The sequence below is a fragment of the Trachypithecus francoisi genome, unplaced genomic scaffold (assembly GCF_009764315.1).
Source record: "Trachypithecus francoisi isolate TF-2019V2 unplaced genomic scaffold, Tfra_2.0 Lachesis_group4, whole genome shotgun sequence".
Classification (NCBI taxonomy): domain Eukaryota; kingdom Metazoa; phylum Chordata; class Mammalia; order Primates; family Cercopithecidae; genus Trachypithecus; species Trachypithecus francoisi.
In genome coordinates this window covers 8,190,533-8,211,427 of record NW_022681469.1, presented here as the reverse complement: position 1 = coordinate 8,211,427, position 20,895 = coordinate 8,190,533, and the positions used below count along the sequence as shown (strand labels likewise).

At 49.6% G+C, this 20,895-nt stretch overlaps 2 protein-coding genes across 2 annotated transcripts; both read right to left on the bottom strand.

Moving 5' to 3' along the window:
- Positions 1-232: 232 nt before the first annotated feature.
- Positions 233-4,035, bottom strand: LOC117072344 (late histone H2B.L4). Its single transcript, XM_033192410.1, has 2 exons — positions 2,880-4,035; positions 233-497 (listed from the first exon to the last, which is right to left on the bottom strand). The coding sequence occupies exons 1-2, from the start codon at positions 3,096-3,098 to the stop codon at positions 261-263; spliced, it is 456 nt and encodes a 151-aa protein (XP_033048301.1). The 5' UTR covers positions 3,099-4,035; the 3' UTR covers positions 233-260.
- Positions 4,036-4,164: 129 nt separating this feature from the next.
- On the bottom strand, positions 4,165-20,696 carry LOC117072343 (ATP-binding cassette sub-family F member 2). The gene is made up of 15 exons (XM_033192409.1): positions 20,482-20,696; positions 19,620-19,819; positions 18,031-18,243; positions 17,180-17,362; positions 16,926-17,097; positions 15,448-15,543; positions 14,520-14,622; positions 11,718-11,813; positions 11,408-11,527; positions 11,230-11,319; positions 10,747-10,857; positions 8,669-8,731; positions 8,306-8,434; positions 7,572-7,775; positions 4,165-6,875 (listed from the first exon to the last, which is right to left on the bottom strand). The coding sequence occupies exons 2-15, from the start codon at positions 19,774-19,776 to the stop codon at positions 6,738-6,740; spliced, it is 1,875 nt and encodes a 624-aa protein (XP_033048300.1). The 5' UTR covers positions 19,777-19,819; positions 20,482-20,696; the 3' UTR covers positions 4,165-6,737.
- Between the last annotated feature and the right edge of the window lie 199 nt (positions 20,697-20,895).

The window sequence follows — 20,895 nt, the reverse complement described above, 5'->3', positions numbered from 1 at the left end:
AGATGCTAGTCCAGTCCCAGGTCCTATTTCAGCTCACTACCAAATAGAACATTCACATGTTTACAAAGCTATCACACGTTGCTCACGGGGTACACCTAGAAAGCAGTTTCTAAGACATCTGAAGAAGCGCTGCTTCACCTGTGGTAGCCTCGAAGTGAGCACACCCTTGCTCCAGACCACACCCTGGCCTCACACACCCTTCTTTCAAATCACCACAGTGCACAGAAACAGTTCAGACTTTATTTTTGTCAGACCCTGGGTCACTTGGAGCTGGTGTACTTGGTGACAGCCTTGGTGCCCTCGGACACAGCGTGCTTGGCCAGCTCCCCAGGCAGCAGCAGACGCACGGCTGTCTGGACTTCTCGGGATGTCAGGGTGGTCCGGCCCGAGTACTGGGCCAGCCGGGCAGCCTCCCATGCCAGCCGCTCAAACACATCGTTTACAAACGAGTTCATGATGCTCATGGCCTTGGCAGAGATGCCGATGTCAGGGTGCACCTGGAGAGAGGGCAGCACCACTCGGTTAATGGAAGGGGCTGGGGGAGTGGGGTTCTGCCTACACTGCAAGCCTCACCCCTGAGCTGGGGGTTCTAGGAAGCCAGAGGCAGAAGGCAGGGAGGCTCCTCACCAGCCCCTTCCCAGATGCCAACAGTCATGGAAATAGGGATTTGCGTTTTCTTTGTACTACTATGGTATTTCCAAGTTTTTTAAAAGAAGTTTTCAACTGCAAGAGGTAACATGATTAAGTTCCCTGTATGATCATGCACAAGAATCTACATTTAACAAATGGGACCAGTGACACATGCATCTTGCTGGTTTCATTGATACATTTGCATATGTTCCATGGTATGGATGTATCATACTTCCTATCACCATTCCTCTCTTCATGAACATTCCGGGTTTGGGTTTGGGTTTGGGGTGTTTTTTGTTGTTTTTGTCATTAGATGGTGCTATGGTAAATGTCCATCTTTGAATCTTATGTGAGCATAGGGAAGGCTATTTCCAGAGGTGGGACTGTGGGGTCAAAAGGTTTGTGCACATAACTTGGTGGAGCACATAACCAGTGGGCATGTGCATGTGACAGTGGCAGCCCCGAACCAGGAGGGAGGAGTCCTGTTCTGTGGCTGTATTGTGAATTGCTACGACCTCAAATATGGCCCTTTTCTCTGGGCCTCAGTTTCCTCTTCTGTCACACAAGCTTTTGAACTAAGTGATCTCTAATAAAGCAATGGGACCTGACAGCAGTCCTGAAATGTGAGTAGGTAGACCTGGTCAGATGTGAAGTTGGAGAGAAATGACTGTCCCACAACCTACATGGAGTCAGAGATGGAGACAGCACTAGAACCAAGACGCTCTGTCCCACCCACCCTCCCTGCCACCTCTTATCTCGACTGCCAGCAGCAAATCTGCGCCTGGCACAAGGCTGGTTCTGCCCAAACCCCCTCTGCTGTCAGCACATCCCGTTCTCCTTAGGGCTCTCACCCACATCGGGAGGTCAAGGGGTTATCCCTCAGCAGCACCCTCCTCTGCGAGTCCAGGCCTGGTCTCAGCCATCAGTTGCAATTTTTGCCCCTCGCAATCAGACTAAGACACAGGGCTCAGTGACACCCACTCCTACCCCACTTTCTTCAGGGCACCGGAGTCTGTCATCTGGTGCATCTCTTCAGCCAACCCCTATCAGTGCTGGACCCACCCACCCCCAACCCTACAAGCACATTCCCAGGCACCCAGGTTGTCAATTCACGAAAACTGCTCATGGGATTCGGACTGGAGACAGGCATTACCTCTGGGGCCTGCCCTAACAGAGGGGTCAGAGTTTCAAGCAGGTTGGAGACCCAGGGCGGGCAACACATGGCTACCCCCGCTTCCTCCTGGCCTTGGCCCTGCTGAGCAGTGGCTTTGGATCCTCCAGACAAACTGATTGTCAGTGTTCCAAGCGGCTTTTCATGCATGAATATAGGGCACCTGCAGCCCCAGTGTGTTGGGGAGAGGGACACACAGGAAGGATGCTAGAGGCTTGCCCAAAGCCAGGGGAGCTGGGACACTGCCACTGTCAGGCCACATGATGCAGGAACCCCATGGAGCCTTTAGGGGCCTCAGGCTCTTTTGTCTGTAACGTGGACAAACCCTAAGCCCCTCAAAGAACTGAGTGCCACTTGTCCAGAAGACCTTCCCCAAGACTCCAGTTCACCCCGAACACTCCTCTCCTCAGTCACCACCAACACACTTTGTATCATAATGTGTTTGGCACCCGATCACCTTCAGCCTGGCACAGAAAGTGTGGTCCTCGTCCTTTAATTATGTCCCACCTGGGCCGGGTGCGGTGGCTCACGCCTGTAATCCCAACACTTTGGGAGGCCGAGGTGGGTGGATCACAAGGTCAGGAGGTCAAGACCATGCTGGCTAACACCATGAAACCCCGTCTCTACTAAAAATACAAAAAATTAGCTGGGCGTGGTGGCGGGCGCCTGTAGTCCCAGCTACTCGGGAGGTTGAGGCAGGAGAATGGCGTGAACCCGGGAGGTGGAGGTTGCAGTGAGCTGAGATCATGCCACTGCACTCCAGCCTGGGCAACAGAGCGAGAGTCCGTGTCAAAAAAAAAAAAAAAAAATTATGTCCCACCTAATCATATTATCTCATCATCATTCCCGTAAACTTCTAGAGGGTGTCAGGGAGCACACTGTCTCCTATCACCGGTGCCAAAAATCCTGAGAGGTAGAGACCTCGGAAATCAGGTCCCGCTACCTCAAGACGGGCCCAGCCTGCCTGAGCCACTTGCCCCAATGCCAACACTAACCTCAGGGTCCCCGCTTCCAGCCAGTTCCCTTTCAAGGCGCTTTGCGAGGGCATCCCACACACACATCCTTGCTCTGCACTCACCTGCTTCAGCACCTTGTAGATATACATGGAGTAGGATTCCTTGCGCCGACAGCGCTTTTTGGACTTTTTGTTCCCAGAACTGCCACCCCCACGGCCCCCGGGCTGCTGCCGCTGTCCATACTCAGCGCTCATCCTCCTGCTCCTCGAATAGCCCCCGCCCACCCCCTCGGAGCTACTTTTTATCAAGTCAGCTGCCCCACCAGGTGTGGCTGGGGACATGCACCTGGGAGAGTGGGGGGGGGGGGAGGTAAGGGGCGTGACTCAATCCCAATCCAGAACATGCTCTGGGCTAACCTTGAAAAGAGACTAATTGTTCCGGCAAGTAATCCCTCCGAATTAAGAAACCCTTCACCAGGTCCCCTCCCCCACCCAACCATCTCCCAGTGTATTTACGCGCTTGTTAAAAGTTCAGGCCAACTCCAGCCCACCAGCCTGTAATCACGGAGCACACAGGTGCCAGCACGGTTCAGAGTGCTGGGGACTCCAGAAGGAATGCAGGTTCCCTCCCCCACTGGGCCCCAGTGGAGCTGAAGAGACAAGACTGGTTCACATCAAACCACCAGAGAAGGGTGAAGGGGCTAAAAGTGGCGGTACCCATGGTGAGGAGGGCTTGAGTAGCTACAGGCCGCTTATTGGCACAAATGGGTATATGAAGGATACCCTTCATATACCCATTGTAGGATGTATCTTTGTAGGATGTATTCTTTAACTGGGAAGAATAAGAGAGAAAGAAATGATGTGAAAGGTAGAGTGGAATCAGTGTGAGCAGAGTATAACGAGGCTTGGACTGAAGGCAGAAGATGAGCAAAATGCCTGAGCCTGGACTAGATGCAGAGAGCAGAAGCCCCCCAGGTGGTGAAGAGGCTGACAGGGAGGAAGACCACTGGAGGAGGCAAGAAGCAGAAAAGCAAGAGGTGCTCACCAGAAAAGCAGACGTGGGGTCTTGGGAGTTAGCAGTAAAGGAAGAAAAGGCCATTGCAAAATGGAAAGTCAATTGTCTCACTTAGCACCTATGGGGGAACAAATATTTCAGGCCCTTGAATGCTATGATTAAAGAAACCTGGAACAATATGAAACATATTGGGGCTTCGGCAGAAAGAGGATGTTTCAAATCAAGAGGCGGGGGAAGGGTTCCAAACACCAGCATCACCTGCTGGCTGTGTTAACGCGAGCAACCCCTCAATCAACTTACCTCTCCACCCAGCTCTGAATGGCCGGTCACATCCTACGTGTTAAGGCTTAAGAGAACTAACAGGGCATTTCTCAATCCAAAACAAGGCACTGCTAATTTTAGAAATATGTATTTTGTGGACTTTTAAAGCATTCTTTAAATTACCAAGGTTGACATTTTTCTCGACAAGTAAGCTGACTAGACTATTTCCACTCCTCCAGGTTCTGAAGACCTCCTGTCCTAGCATGGAGACTGGAGATCACGAGACTAGCTAGATTCTTAGCAATATCCAGCACTTCCTTGGCTGAAGGAGCAGGGACTCTGTCCCTCCCTGTTCCCATTATTCCAGCAGCCCACTCTCCAGATGCCACTCTCCCCTGAACCAAGGCTCTGGACACTCAGGACAGACTAACTTGGGCCATTTTGCTCCAGGTCCCACTTAAGGCATAAAGCAGTCAAGCCAGTACTCTCTGGGGTCAGTGGTAGAGGACTCCCATCTGTCTCTGCTGCAATGTCTCACGGGAGGCTCTTGTCCCTGTTACCCAGGGCAGTTCCTGGACTTCGTGGCCATCTGAGAAGACCCTACTCATTTTCCAAGTGAGAGCACACCAATTCCATCTCTCTGGGCAGCTACTCACAAGAAATTTCCCTCCTTTTTGAATACTTCTGTCTCCTATCTAAATCACAATTTAGCATCTAATTTGTGTCCTGTATGGTTCTGTCTTACTGGCTTTCCAACAAGATCATGAGCTCCTAAGGGGTTTAAACACCATCTGGGACAGTTGCTCCCGCCAGTCCTGGCTGTATTATAATGAGTACTGAAAAACCATGGCTGTGTCTTCCCATAGGGATGGCTGCTGATTTCAGAGGCAGAGTGATGAATCCATACCAGGAAGGATGGCCACTGGTGAGGTGCTACTGAAGTTCAAAAGACCCAGACAAGGTATGCAGAGCCCTGGGCTGGAAGTGAATTCAACAGTGATGATGAAAACTATGGCTGTGGACAGGTAAAAATACAAACTTTCCTGTATCCCAATAGGAAGAGAGGTTCACAGACGTTGGTGTGAAAATGCAAACTCCTGGCCATCTCTACCCTTCTCTCATTCTACCAAACGTGATTAATCAATAGGTCTAATGCTCAGCAATCTTTATTTTTTGAGAGTGTCTCGGTCTGTCCTCAGGCTGGAGTGTAGTGGCACGTTCTCTGCTCACTGCAGCCTCAACCTCCTGGGCTCAAGTGAGCCTCCTCTTTCCAGAGCAGCTGGGACCACAGGCACATGGTACCATGCCCGGTTGGTTTTATTATTTGTAGAGATGGGGTCTCCCTACTTTGCCCAGGCTGGTCTTGAACTTCTGGGTTCAATTGATCCTCCTACATTGGCCTCCCAAGGTGATAAGCTTACAGTCGGAATACAGGTGTGAGCCACTGTGCCTGGCCAGTCTGCATTTTTTTGAGACAGGGTTTTGCTCTGTCACCCAGGCTGGAATGCAGTGGTGCAATCTCAGCTCACTGCAACCTCCGCCTCCTGGGCTCAAGTAATCCATCCACCCTAGCCACCTGTGCAGGTGGGATTCCAGGCGTGTAAAGATGGGTTTTGTCATGCTTCCCAGGCTGGTCTTGAACTCCTGAGATCAAGTGATCCACCTGCCTCAGCCTCCCAAAGCGCTGGAATTACAGGTGTGAGCCACCGCACCTGGCCTGCATTTTTAACAAGCAGCCCAACTTCTATGCAGTTGGGGCAGAACCTCAGATCACAATCGGAAAACCACACTCCTGGCAGTGGTTCTCCAAATACAGCCCCTGGACCAGCAACAACAGCATCACCTGGAAACTTGTTAGAAATGTTCATGTTCTTGGTCTCCCCCAAAACCTACTGAACCAGAAACCCTGAGGCGAGATCTGGCAATCTGATCTCATGAGTGCTCCAGGTGATTCTGATTCATGTTAAAGTCTTTGAATCACAGACCTGAGAAAAGGTACAATTTCAAATCAGCAGTAAAGGGAGAACGTTCTTCCAGCTCCTACGGACTAGTCTTCAGTTCCCATCCACACACTGACGCTGGATCCAGCTCCTGCTGAGGGCAGTGCATGTTGGCACTGAAGGGAGAAGGCCTCAGAGACCCGAGAAGGAAGGTAGGGACCGTGGCTTCCTCTTTCTTTATTGGGCGCTTTGTAGATGTCACGCAGGTCTAAAAGTTACACTGTTAAATAATTATTTAAAAACTGAACAGGACGAAGGTCCTGGTCCAGAGCTCCAAACCAGAAGCAAAAAGGAATCGGGGCGGTGGGCTGGGGGGTACTCCTCCAACATCACCAAAACCCAGAAAACGAGGATCCTAAGCTCCTCCGCGGGCCAAATCCAGGGCTTGGGCCCTTGGGCTAACCCGCTGGTGCCTCTGACTGCATCACACTCAGAGTAAGTAACCAGCAAGGGGCTGGAAGGAACGGCCAGCCGAGTCCAGACATGGACAGACGTAACTGGAAGGAGGACAGGAAACAGACAGGTACTGTCCAGCTGTAGATAAGAGAGTGCAGCTAAGGCAGGTTGAGGGGCAGGGGAGAGGCTGGGGGAGCAGTATTGCAGCAATGCAGGAGTGTAGCCCCAGGGTCCTGTCCTGAGCGGCTGGTCAGGGTAGCAGCTGTTAGTTTCCAGATGGAGCTCCTGACCTGAGCCCAGATAGAGGGCTCACACATTGTGGGTCCTCTTGGTGAGCTGGGGCTCCTCATCCACCAGCTTGGACTTGAGGTGCTCCTTGTAAGCCAGGATGTCTCCAGGCCACTTGGTGATTGTCTGCTTCTCACAGACCCAAATTTCCTGTGCAACCTAGAGGGCAAAAACTAGACTTAATCCTGGGCTAGTCACTGTCCCTGCCTCTGCCCAACAGACTATCCTGAGGGGCATCTAGGAAGAAAACTCCACCCTCCAAACCCATATCCAACTCACTGTCTCACTACTTCTAAGTTATTTGGGCTGTTCTCACCCAAGGGTACCATAATCAGGTCTGGAGCCTTCCAAGCCAGGAACTGCTGTGTCACTCCTATTGTCAGCTCCCTGGCAGGGCCTAGATCTATTCCGAGCTTTCACTCTCAGCCTTCTTTTCTCCACCTCCCATCTTCTCCAGAGCTTCAGAGGAATGAGCAACAACTTTTCCTCCAATGACTGTGGTAGTTCTCTGTCTAATCAAAATCCTTCTTAGAACACTATTTTTGGACTGAAGAATCTTGGGACAGTAGTTAAAAGCACCCGGTTTTCTACCCAACTCTCTTTCCCATTTGGGCCCAAAATGCTAAGTTGGTTGACATCTCCAGATAGCTACTGAAGAAATGAAGTGTTTCAGTTAAGGCATTCTAAGTAGCCCCAAAGAGGCATAAGAACTGGTCCTCACTACTTGTGTCTACACTCTGAGCCCCTTCTCTTAATTAAGTAGGCGGGCATTATGCACCCTCCACATGCCATGACTACCCTACCCAACCCTCTAGAAGCTCTCTGCTGTGCCTCACCCCTTGGCCAGGGACTCACCTGCTGAATGAGTCTGAAGTCATGGCTGACCAGCATCATACCACCCTCAAACTCATTGATGGCATCTGCCAGGGCGTCAATGGTCTCGATATCCAGGTGATTGGTGGGTTCGTCCAGGAAGAGCATGTGGGGGTTCTGCCAGGCCAGCCAGGCCAGACACACTCGGCACTTCTGCCCATCTGACAAGTTCCGGATTGGGCTCACCTGAATAGAACCATGACCTACATATAACTTGGCATTATCCCACCAACCAGCACAGCTCATCTCTCCCTCATTTCTCCCTGACTCCTCCATTAGCATCGCCATTTTACAAAAAGTGAGGCTCAGAGAGACCCACTAGTCTCTTGAGGCTGAGACTCGTCCGGAAACCTGAAGCCCTTGCCATTACTAAGCCCATACCTCTTGCTCTCTTGACAATTAAATCTTAATGAACTGGATCTTTCCAGATCTGAATCCAGAAATTTGTTTTCTAGACTGCAAGTTCCTTTGGCCTCAAGCACTATGGCACAAGGGCAATGTCAGAGACTGGCACGCTATCCTTGCCCCCTCAAAATGCTCCATTACATAACAACCTATAGAGTAAAGAAAAGGTAGTAGGTTCTTAGGGGAATCAAATGGAGGAGACTCTGGTTTGGACAGCTTCCAAACCTAGCCTGCCAGGACAGTGTCCCTTGACCCACCCAGTCACAGTCTCCCAGCTATTTGGCATCCTCACCACACCCTCCTTTACTGACCTGTTGTTTCCCAGTAAGACCGTATCGCCCAATGATCTTCCTCATTTCTTCCTTCTCCTTGATCTCTGGGTAGCACTTCATCATGTACTCCAAAGGTGAGAGATCTAAGTCCAGCTGCTCTTGTAAATGCTACAGGAAAAATGGAAGCCACCCAGGTGTGACTGGCATCCCGCTTCAAAAAGAACCCTACTAGGTAACTTCCTATTTCTATCTCAGGCACCTGTTCTGGGTTCAAGAAGCAGGTAGGAGCCACCTAGGCTGGAATTCCTGCCAGGGGGTGGGGGCAGCTGGCTGGAACTTGGCCAGATACAGCCCTTTCCTACACCCTGGACAATTCCCCGGATCCCAATCCCAGGCCTGTACCTGATGGTAACGCCCTATCTTGACATGAGAGTGTTTTCGGATCATGCCATCTGTGGGCAGTAACTAGGAAGAAAAAAGTAGAAACGTTAAACGTGAAACAAAGGAAGCCCAGTTAGAGACATAGGCAGAGCAGGCAAACACACACATGTTCACACTGAACAAGACTCAACTTCCTAAAAAGAATACATCACCAACTCACACACTGCTATTCTGGCCACTCTAAAAATATTTAGGAAGATGTACTGAAGCAGATGTTCTCAAGAGGCAAAGATACAATTTAAGTAGTTATGAAACGTCTACTGCAGAATGCACTATGCTGTATAACAAAGGACTTGGATGTAGGTGCAACATACATTTTCTAAAATTAAAAACAATTAAGTCCTCAAAGTTGTCACTGTCATCCATAGGTTCTTAGACACAGAACCTATTTTAAAGTTTCATTTTAAGTGAAACAACATATAACAAAACTAATTTTGCCACAGGCTAACTGATATAAACAAAAATTCGGTTCCTGTAGCATTTTTGGTCACAAAAAAAGATCCCCAAACTTCTAAATAAAGATCCAAAGATTCTTTTTTTTAAGAGGGAGTCTCACTCTGTCACCCAGGCTGGAGTGCAGTGGCGCGATCTCAGCTCACTGCAACCTCTCTGTCCCAGGCTCAAGAGATTCTAGAGTAACTGGGATTACAGACATCTGCCACCATGCCTGGCTTTTTTTTTTTTTGCATTTTTGGTAAAGACAGTGTTTCACCATGTTGGCCAGGCTGGTCTCAAACTCCTGATCTCAAGTGATCTGCCTGCCTCGGCCTCCCAAAGCACTGGGATTATAGGTGTGAGCCCCGGCGCCTGGCCAAAAGACCCAGTCACTTCTAATATTCAACATTAAAATACATGTGAGCTATACATACACTTAAGAAAGATTAACAGAAATGAGGTAAGTTATTTACCCAATTTTTGGTGAATCAGTGAGTGATGGCAATTGTAAGAGTGGTGGGTTAAACCAAGGAATAAACGTTTGCAAAGGAAAAATTGTAAGGAGCACCTCCTGTCACCACACAGTTCAAAAATAATCACGAATGTGGCTGGTTTGCTGAGTGCATTTGTATGATTATCATAAACTTTATGAATTTTTCTTTTACAATAATTTATACTCATTCATGCCATTATTTTCCAACCTGCTAATTCAAGTTTAGGATCATGGGCAGCCGGAGCCCATCCCACAACCAGGGGAACAAGGCAAGAACCAGCCCTGAAGAGGATGCCATTCCATTATTATAGGGTGCGCTCACACACACCCACACTCATTCAGAGTGGAACCACTGAGACATGCCAAGTAACCTGACAGGCGCAGCTATGGGATGCAGGAAGAAACTGAAGTACCGGGGAAAACCCATGTAGATGTTAAGGGGAAAGTGCAAACTCCACAAAGACAGTGGTCCCAGCTGGGAATCATTTCTATTTTTCATCAATATTAATGAAATGACATTACTTGAGAATCTGCAGCATCTCTAAAACGCACAGATGTCCTTGTATTCTAAATGCTCTGATTGAAAATAGAAACATGGGCCAGGCATGGTGGCTCACGCCTGAAATCCCAGCACTTTGGGAGGCCAAGGCAGGCAGATCATGAGGTCAGGGGTTCAAGACCAGCCTGATGAACATGGTGAAACCTCATCTCTACTAAAACACAAAAAAATTAGCTGTGGTGCGTGCCTGTAATCCCAGCTACTTGGGAGGCTGAGGCAGGAGAATTGCTTGAACCCGGGGAATGGGGGATGCAGTGAGCTCAGATTGCACCATTGCATTCTAGCCTGGGCAAGAGTGAGACTCCGTCTCACACACACACTATAAAAGACTCCTCCTCCCTACATCCCTCTCCCAGGAAAATAGCCCCCAGCCTCAGCACTGTCCAACCAGACATTCCCCCTCTCCTGTCTGCTGCCCTGCCCCTCCAGATGGCTCACTCACCACCAGGCTACTCAGGCCCTCCCAAAGTAGTAGCCACTGCATACTTCCCTCTTCCTTAGCCATCGCAAGGCCTAATCTTAGAAGGATCCACGCCCACCTTGGCACTGTACCTCTCCAGTTAGCAGCTTCAGAAGAGTTGACTTCCCTGCTCCATTGGGCCCTACCAGAGCCACTCGTGTGTCAAGGTCAATTCCAAATTCTAGATTATTGTAGATGCAAGGCTGAGGTAGGGATGAGAGAGATATGGACACAAGGCTAGAGTATGAATTTGCTCCGACCAGCAGACCAAGCCCCCTGACTCCCCAGTCACCAAGAGAGGAGGAAGGAAGAGTAGTGGGAGCAAGCACTCATAGTAGACCCCGCCTCCCCCACTGCCTCCGCCCACGAACCCAGCTGAGTAGTCTTCTTTCCATATACACGAAGAAGGGCCTGTGAGCAGCCTTGGATGAAGGCATCCCAGCTGCCACACCTGAAAATCCCCCAGAGCGTGTGGGCTAGCAGGTGTGGTCAGCATAGGACATGAGCGGCTCCCATGAGCTGCCACTCACCCTGTAAGATACACCCCAGCCACCCATGCCCTGCCCTGAACTTACCCCATCTTTTGTATACTTGAAGCTCACATTTTGCACCATAATGACAGGTGGAGGGATCTTGCCACATGGTGGGAAATAAAATGACAGTGTCTAGGCAGAAAAGAGGGCACGTATCAAGTTGGCTCCCTTCTTATCCATCTCACCTTAGGCCACCCAACCCCACCCAATCACACCCCACCTTATCGCTCACGACCCTCTCTGTCAGTCCTGATGCCATCATTTTCTGTAGCGTCTTCTCCTTGCTCTGGGCCTGCCGGGCCAGCTTGGCACTGCCATGACCAAACCTCGCAATGTAGTTCTAAAAGAGACCAAAGGGAGCTTGGAGTACGTGCAGGTGCTCAACAATTCATCTTCAATCTAGGGCAAAAATGGTGATCGTAACTTCTTCCCAACCTCCTCCATCACCCCAATTTGTCCAAATGCCCTCTTCCAAGCCCCCTGCTTGTTTTGGACAGGAAGCCATGAGCCTGACTCGGCAGTCTCCCTACCTTCATGTGTGCAATCTGATCTTGCTCCCAGTGAAACCTCTTCATCTGGTTCTCCTCCAGCTCAAGCCGCGTCTTCACATACTGATCATAATTACCCTGCATGGAAATGTGCCAGGTAAGGCGGGCAGCTTTAACCTGGGTTTCAATCCTGGATTCTCATTCAGAGTTTAGGGGGATGAGGGATGGCACTGACTTGGCCCTGGCTCTAAGGCTGTGCAGTAAGAAGAGAAGAAGTGCATTACAGAAGCATATCCTAACTTCAAATAAGAGTCTTTTCAATTCTATGCCCCTTGCTCAGCCCAGCCAGGGTCAGGCTCCAGCACAAATCCTTGGGTTAGCCAGAAAGACACCTGTGGCAATGGGAGTAGCCCTGAAAATCATGGTCATAGAGACGTCATGAGACTGAGAGCCTTCCAATACCACCTCCCATTCCTCTCCCAGCCCCCAGAGGCTGAAGCCCCACAAAAGACTACAAGAGCTGTCTCCAGAGGGGAAAACAGACCAGTCAGATTTAGAAGCTGACAAACCCTGCATAAGTGGACTACCATGGCTTCTATCTGCAAACAAAAACTGGACTCAAGCTAAATATCCATCAGAAAGGGCCTAACACGTTACAGGATAAACACATAACGAAATACTGTGCAGTCACTGAAGATTGTGGTTGATTTATATATACTCACATGGAAAGCAGTCCAAAACATACTAAATTTAAAAAGCAACCTATAGAATGATTATTAAAATTTAACTGTGGCCAGTTGCAGTGGCTCACGCCTGTAATCCCAACACTTTGGGAGGCTGAGGTGGGTGGATCACTTGAGGCCAGGAGTTTGGGAGCAGCCTGGTCCACATGGCGAAACCCTACTAAAAATATAAAAATTAGCCAGGTATGGTGGCATGTGCCTGTGGTCCTAGCTACTTGCAAGGCTGGGAGGATCACTTGAACCTGAGAGGCAGAGGTTGCAGTGAGCCAATATCACACCACTGGACTCCAGCCTGGGAGACAAAGACAGACCCCATCTCAGGAAAAAAGAGGCCGGGCGCAGTGGCTCACGCCTGTAATCCCAGCACTTTGGGAGGCTGAGGCAGGCGGATCACGAGGTCAAGAGAGCGAGACCATCCCGGCCAATATGGTGAAACCCCGTCTCTACTAAAAATACAAAAATTAGCTGGGCATGGGAGCGCACACCTGTAGTCCCAGCTACTCAGGAGGCCGAGGCAGGAGAATCCCTTGAACCTGGGAGGCGGAGGTTGCAGTGAGCCCAGATTGCTCCACTGCACTCCAGCCTGGCAATGGAACAAGACTCGGTCTCAAGAAAACCAAAAAAAAATGCTGCAATTGTATAAAAAGATATGTATATATGAACTTTTCTACAAATGCGTTCAAGTATACATGAAGTGTCTGAAAGGCTATGTTAAACTAATACTCCTATGACTATGAATGAAGAAGACATCAATTGTTAATTTCTTATATGCTTTTTGAAATATAAAATGAAAAGGCAAGGCACAACAGTGGGCTGTTGAGATCCTGATCCCCATCCTCCTGTGGTCATGGAAGATGGGGTAAATGTGTTCACTCCAGTGAAGCAGAGTTAAGACGGCATTCAAGAAGGCAGAGGGAGGCCTGGTGCGCTGGGTCATGCCTGTTATTCCAGCACTTTGGGAGGCCGAGGTGGGCAGATCACCTGAGGTCAGGAGTTTAAGACCAGCCTGGCCAATATGGCAAAACCCTGTCTCTACTAAAAATACAAACACTAGCCAGGCATGGGGGTGCACGCCTGTAGTCCCAGCTACTCAGAACGCTGAGGTACAAGAATCGCTTGGATTCAGAAGGTAGAGGTTGCAGTGAGCTGCGATCGTGCCAGCCTGGGTGACGGAATGAGATTCTGTCTCCAGAAACAAAAAGGCAAGGCAGATGGCAGCAGGGCCTGCCTGGGCACCATGAAAAGTCAACTTCTTTGCCACAAGGCAAACATACACCATGTGCACAGGCTGCCAATCCATGGCCTATGGCCTGGAAGCAATGACTTTGGGATTAAAATAAAACAGGTGGCAGGACTCCTTGTCCATATCCTTTTCTTTTTTTGAGACGGAGTCTCGCTCTGTCGCCCGGCTGGAGTACAGTGGCTGGATCTCAGCTCACTGCAAGCTCTGCCTCCTGCATTCACGCCATTCTCCTGCCTCAGCCTCCCGAGTAGCTGGGACTACAGGTGCCCACCACCTCGCCCGGCTGATTTTTGGTATTTTTAGTAGAGACGGGTTTTCACCATGTTAACCAGGATGGTCTCGATCTCCTGACCTCATGATCCACCCGCCTCGGCCTCCCAAAGTGCTGGGATTACAGGTGTGAGCCACCGTGCCTGGCCGTCCGTATCTTTTTATAGCAGTAAGTAGAAAGGAGCTAACAGATAGGTCTGGTTTTTTTGTTTTGTTTTTTTTTTTTGACATGAGTCTTGCTCTGTCACCCAGGCTGGAGTGCAGTGGCGTGATCTCAGCTCACTGCAACCTCCACCTCCAGGGTTCAAGTGATTCTCCTGCCTCAGCTTCCCAAGTAGCTGGGACTACAGGCACCTACCACTATACCTGGCTAATTTTTTTGTATTTTTAGTAGAGATAGGGTTTCACCATGTTGGCCAGGCTAGTCTCGAACTCCTGACCTCAAGTGACCCACCCACCTCAGCCTCCCAAAGTGCTGGGATTATAGGCATGAGTCACCACACTGGCATTCTTATTTTTTTTTTTAAAGAGAATTTCAGAGATTTGGTAGGCACAGAGATTACCAGAAAGAAGCTGAGGCCCACTCACCGTGTAATACTTCAGTTTCTTGTTGTGCATGTGAATGATGTTGGTACAGACACCATTCAGAAAATCCTGGGAATGGGAGACGAGGACCAAGATGCGCTTAAAACTGCAAAGCCAAAGAACCAATCAGTGAAGAGCTCAACCATGGGAACTAGCTGACAACAGGTGAACTGAGAGTCAGGCCCATCCTTATTCCTAAGCACCTTTTAGATGTGTTGTCCAATTCCTGGTTGTCAGCAAGCACCTAAGCCACCACCTAACAATCTAACTCTAAGGGACATTTTTCAGTGTGGCGAGACAGCCTGAGTTTCCTCAATCTTCTGTTCTAATTTTCAACAGAATGGAGTGGAGACAGTAGTCACAGTGATAGTAAACAGAAATGTGTATGTACACAAATACACCCACCAATGTATCCAAAACTGTGGGTGGGAAGACACAATAAAAAACAAAATGCTTTACTTTTTGAAAGAAGGTACTAAGTCACTGTACCACTAAAAGCCTTTTAAAATTGGTACAGTATTCCAGCTTATTCAGTTCTTTAGCCGCAGGACCATGACCATATTGGCTGTATTTTCCTTTGTCATTGCTTCAAGATCTTAGATGGAAGACCTCCTGTTTTTGCTTTATACAATTAAGAAAAAAAAAATGTCTTTAAGATCTTGAATTTGAAATATGGAAAAAATCAACAAGGATTTTTTTTTAATGCTCATAAATTTCAAACTAAAGAAAAACAATCAAACAAATGGCCAGCCCTAAACAGCCCTAAAGGTGCTCACTGCTTGTCCAAGCAAGTGAACTCCGGCCTTCCTTCAGTTCCTTTCTCACCGCTCTAGAATGCCTAGAACTACAGCAGTGTAGTTTCTAGGCATCCATTTTCTAGATTCCCCGCTTTGGGACTGGCCCACTCACATCCCCCATTCCACCCTCTTACGTTTTTAGTTCTTCTTCCAACCACACACAAGCATCTAGGTCCAGGTGGTTGGTGGGCTCATCCAGGAGCAGCATGAAGGGCCGAATAAAGAGGGCTCTGAAGGACAGTAAAGGAGACAGAAGCACCTCAGAATTATAATGGATGTGACGCAGGAGGGACCAACTTGCCTGCTACATGCAATTCTGAGTAGGCTCCTGGTTTGAGTCTTGAAATCAATTTTAGGCTCTATACTTCAGAGGGAAAAGAAGTAGGACAGAAACAAGAGTCGAAGAGGAGAGACTAAAGAGTAGAATACGGGACTCAGAAGCATATAAGGACAGTTTGAGGCAAGGCTGTAGAAGTCTCTATGAGTTGATATGCCTTGTGCACTGAAGTTGGATACTATAGAGATGACAAAAAGATACAGAGGAAATAAACTGCTAAAACAAATTAGACCTGTCTGAAGGTCTGAAGATAGACCTATCTGGTAGGGTGGCCAGAGTCTAGCAAGGGATAGATTCTTTTTTTTTTTTTTTGAGGCGGAGTCTCGCTCTGTCGCCCGGACTGGAGTGCAGTGGCCGGATCTCAGCTCACTGCAAGCTCCGTCTCCCAGGTTTACGCCATTCTCCTGCCTCAGCCTCCTGAGTAGCTGGGACTACAGGCGCCCGCCACCTCGCCCGGCTAGTTTTTGTATTTGTAGTAGAGACGGGGTTTCACCGTGTTAGCCAGGATGGTCTCGATCTCCTGACCTCGTGATCCGCCCGTCTCGGCCTCCCAAAGTGCTGGGATTACAGGCTTGAGCCACCGCGCCCGGCGCAAGGGATAGATTCTAAAGCTCTGGTTCCTCTAAAGTTCTGGTTCCCAAACCAGAAATCTGTGTTTTTAAAAGCTCCTTGGGTGAACCAGAGACAGCTAATCCTTGCTAGCATGTGGAGCCACTGTGCTCCTGTTCTAAGGCACACGCAGGCAACTTTCTAGAGCAGTATATCAAGTCTTATAAATTCCCTTCACAGAGAATGATGGGGCAAGGAATGACCTGTTTAGTGACTGGGGGGGATTACTGGGGGAACGCTCGTCTACAGAAGCTCACTTTGAGTCCAGGCCACAACAGAGTAAGAATGATAGCTATCATAATCGCCGTCTAACATTTTATCTTTACAGCTGGAATTAGCAGGAGTACAGCACAAAAAAGGTGGAAAGCGAATCCTGGTGGGAGGACAGAAACAGACCTACCCTACCGTTTTACCTAGGACTACCCCTAGGATCTCTAAACTCTGTGCTGGGTGCTGGGAATCCAACAGAAAACTGAGTCACTCTACCACTTCAGCCAGGCAGCTTGCTCTCTAACCCATACACAACAACCCCCTCTACACTGCAGATGTCCATGTCTATTTTGACACTTACTGATGACTCCTGTTCCAAACAGTTCCACTGGAGTGAACACTAAACTCTGGAGAGATGGGGGAGTTATGGCGGTAAGGAAGGAGGGAGGGACTCACCTGGCAAGGGCAACCCTCATCCTCCAGCCCCCACTGAAGTCTTTTAGCTTCTTGCGCTGCATGGCAGGTGTGAAACCCAGTCCATGTAAGATCCGCGAGGCCCTCATCTCTGCCTTGTCAGCATCCAGCTCCTCCAGGCGCTCGTAGAGCTCCATGAGTTTCTCACACTCCGCTGTGGACAGTGTATGGCCATAAGGCTCCTGGGGGCCTTTCTGGGAGGACACCCACCCCCATGCCCAGGTCTGGAGCCCTACCATCCTCATGAGCCAGCCGCTCTGCCTCCCTCTCCAGCATGGCCCGCTCTGTGTCAACTTCCATCACACACTGCAAGGGTGTCTTGTCACTAGGGGGCATCTCTCGAGTCAGATGGTAGATGTCAATGTGCTCAGGGATGGGCACTTCACGTTTCCCAATAGCGGAGAGCAGCATGGACTTTCCTGAGATAGGAGAGAAGCAGACGCTTGGTACACTGAGCTTCCCCTATTCCTCTTCACCACTAGCTCTTCCACCCCAGCCAAACTGGGACCTCATCCAATTTTTTTTTTTTTTTTTGGACCTTTCTTCCCTTTATTCGTTCAAACCTTCCCAGCCCCCATTCTTGGGATTCCTTTCTAACTTGCCTCCAATTCTTGCTGTACCCCTTCTCTGAAGCTTTTTTCATTTACCACAGCTTCACACGCCCCTGACCAACTTCTCCAACACCTGCTGTCTGTAACTACTCATGTGGTACAGGGTGGACGCACCCTAATCCGAAAATCCAAAATGCTCCAAAATCCAAAACCTTTTCAGAACTGACATGATGCTTAAAGGAAATGCTCACGGGAGGATTTCAGGTGTTTGGATTAGGGATGCTCAGCCGGTAAGTATAATGCAAATATTCCAAGATCCGACACACTTCTGGTTCCAAGCATTTCAGATAAGGGATACTCAACCTGTACATACCACATACTGCTCTGCACTGCTAGTTCCTTTCCCCTGGACGTATCTGGTCTCCCGCCCACATTCTAAACGCTTTGCTCTGAACACAGTTGGTGCTAATAAATACTTGTGAGTGACAGATGAGCCAAGGAGAGATACCTCCCACTTCCCCTTCCAAGGGCCTCACCAATTCCATTTAAACCAATGAGGCCATAACGACGGCCTGAGTTTAATTCCAGTTTGGTGTCACTGAGCAGCTCTTGACCATGAAAGGTGAGTGAGAGGTTGATAATGTGAACATCTGTACTGTTGGGGTGAGAGGCCAGGACGCCAGTGACAGCTCGAGCAGCAGCTTTCTTCATCTCAAAGTCCTCTAGCTCCTTGGTCAGCACATCTATTTCTGGGGATAGAAAAGCAGTTTGGGAAGATGGCTGTGAGACAGACTCAGCTCTCCACAAAGAGGAACATCCTGAAGGACTGGGTTCCCACCCTGCTGAGCAGACTCAGATGTTTCCCAAGCTTTACAGAGTGCACACGGACACAGAGCTGCCCTGACACCCTGCTCGTTCTGACACCCGTCCTTTTAATTATAATCTCTCTTGCCCTTGTTCTGCCCCTTCACATCTGTTTACTTACTCCCATCATTCATAACTTCTGTCCTCCACTACTGTGGCCAGGAATAAAACTTCCCCACAGCCTGACTTTATTGCTCCTTCTAATCGCTTTCGAACTCCCCCTTTTCTGAATGCCTGTTACAATTTGCGTAACTAATTCTCCTTTCCTCTTCAAACATTTACTTAGTGTCTATCTGAGAAGTTCATAAAAAAAACCCAAGACCTAGTCCTTGCACTCAAAGATGACACAATTTAGACAAAGAAACAGGAGATACAACATAAAAAGGTAAGTAACACTAAAAGAAAGCAAAAGCGTATAGAGAATGGAAATATTGAGGTCAGGTTTGACTGAGAGACGCTTCACCATCCTGAGCTAGGCCTTGACAGAAATGTCAAATGTAGCTAGCAAAAACATGATGGTATTACAATTCAGTGTGCGAAAGAACAGAGATGTGGTGACTCTTCAAGGGATAAGAAATAGTCTGGATGGAGCAGAAGGCTGTTTAGGGAGTTTTCAGGGGGCAGGGAAGAGGGCTGGGATGGGACTGCCAAGGGCCTGGAACAGTCTTTACCGCAGATTGCCATGTTTCCCCGTCTAGACGGTAAGTTTTTGGAAGGAAGACTGTAGTGCCTCAGTGTATAGCACCATGTCTAGCACTTGAGAAATAATATTTCCCAAAATATAAATAACAGAAAGGGAGCTCTCTCCCAGGAAAAACCCCATGAAACAACCCGTAAGTTACTCTCTTGTAGGGAGAGCCCTACCCCTGTGAGGACAAGCGTCTCTTGTAGGGAGAGCCCTATCCCTGTGAGGACAAGCGTATAATGTAGCACAGAACCTGGCACACCAGCCACCGTGCATAGAAATGGAAACTGAGAAAGGGGCAGGGAACCGAGCCCCTCCTCACAGTCTGATAGAGCAGCAAGACAGCTCAGCAACTCCCACTTCTGCTTGCCACTGAGTATGTGAGAACCTTGTCTTCGGCTTCCTCGCTCAATGATAGGGTGGCACAAATTCCAATTCTACTGATTTGATTCATCATGAAAAGTTGCATGACACCAGATACATTCTCCACCACCCCCAGCATCAAGATTCCGACTCTGGCTGGGGCATGCCTTAAGTCTCAGCAACCATTCCCAACTCACCCCTCCCTCAATTCACCTGTGGTCTCTCTGCCATTGGCCTCATTCTTCTCCTCTGCCACCTGTGGTTCTGTGACAGCATCTCCATTTTCTTCATGTCCTTTTCTGGGCCGCTGTCGAGCTTTGGCAGCCTCCTTCTTTTTGGCTGCCTTCTTCTTGGCCAGGTCGGAGGGCATGATGATGACCCACAGGGGTAGGTTAACTGTTCTTTCAAAGTGCCTGAAGGAAGGCAAACAGACACCCCCAAACTCTAAACTTACTAGTAAGAATGCCTGGGCCCTGCTCCATCCCTCTCAGGAATCTTCCTGTCAATATGAAGCCTCTGATGCCCTGGCCTGCCCCTGCCTCGTCTCTCCCAACTTGGTCAGGGTCTCTCAAACCAAAGCCGATTCTCAGCCGCTCTTCTAATCTTAACATCTTTTTCCACAGGCACCAGTCCCCCACGAACTGCCTCACTTTGGAAACGCTCCTTCTTTCAGGGCCTCCGGCTGGGAACCAGGTTCTGTCCCTCAGCGGAGGTCCCCGTCTCTGGTTTCCCTACAACTTGGCGCTCCGCACTCAGCTGGCCGCCTCACTTTCCGGGCTTCCTTCTCCCGTCCGTCTCGGGCCTCTTCTCGGTCGTCCCTCTCCACATCACCCGGCCGCAGAACCCAGCCTCTTGCCGGGACGCACTCGTCCTCGCCCGCGTGAGTCCCCTCCGAGACTCCACGCTCGTCACCCCGGGGTACTCCCCTACCCCGCCCGTGAGATTCTCTTCCTGAGCTCTATCTTCCCCCTCGCAGAAACCTCCATCCAAACCCTGTTCCTCCTTCCTCTTCTAATCCTCTTTCCACATCACCAGCGCGCACCCTCTCCCTACAGCGCCCCTTCCCCTAACTCACTGGGCCTTGCTGCTCGGCCTCTGTCGCAACAGAGCTGCTCCTTGGGCTCCTCCGCGTGCGGCCGGCTCACCAGCCAATCACGACCTCGGGTGGTTCTCGGCGCGCCGCCGCGCTGCCTCCTGGGAAGTGTAGTCCTCAAGTTGCAGCGGCCAAGAGTGAGACCCGGCTTCAGGACTACCATGTATCCCAGAGACCTCGCGGGGCCATGTGACGCCATCAGGATGCGCGAGGCTCGGGGAAGGGGCGGGATTAGAGTCCAAGAGCTCTCTGCTAGCGGGCACACTTCGGGCGCTGGAAACTGCAAATCCCAGGTTGTTTGCCGGATAAGCCGGCTGAGCCTTCCAGGCTTTACCCCACCTCTCGAAAATCGATTGAGCTGTTGTGGAATTACGAGTTTTTAGAGCTACCTAACCG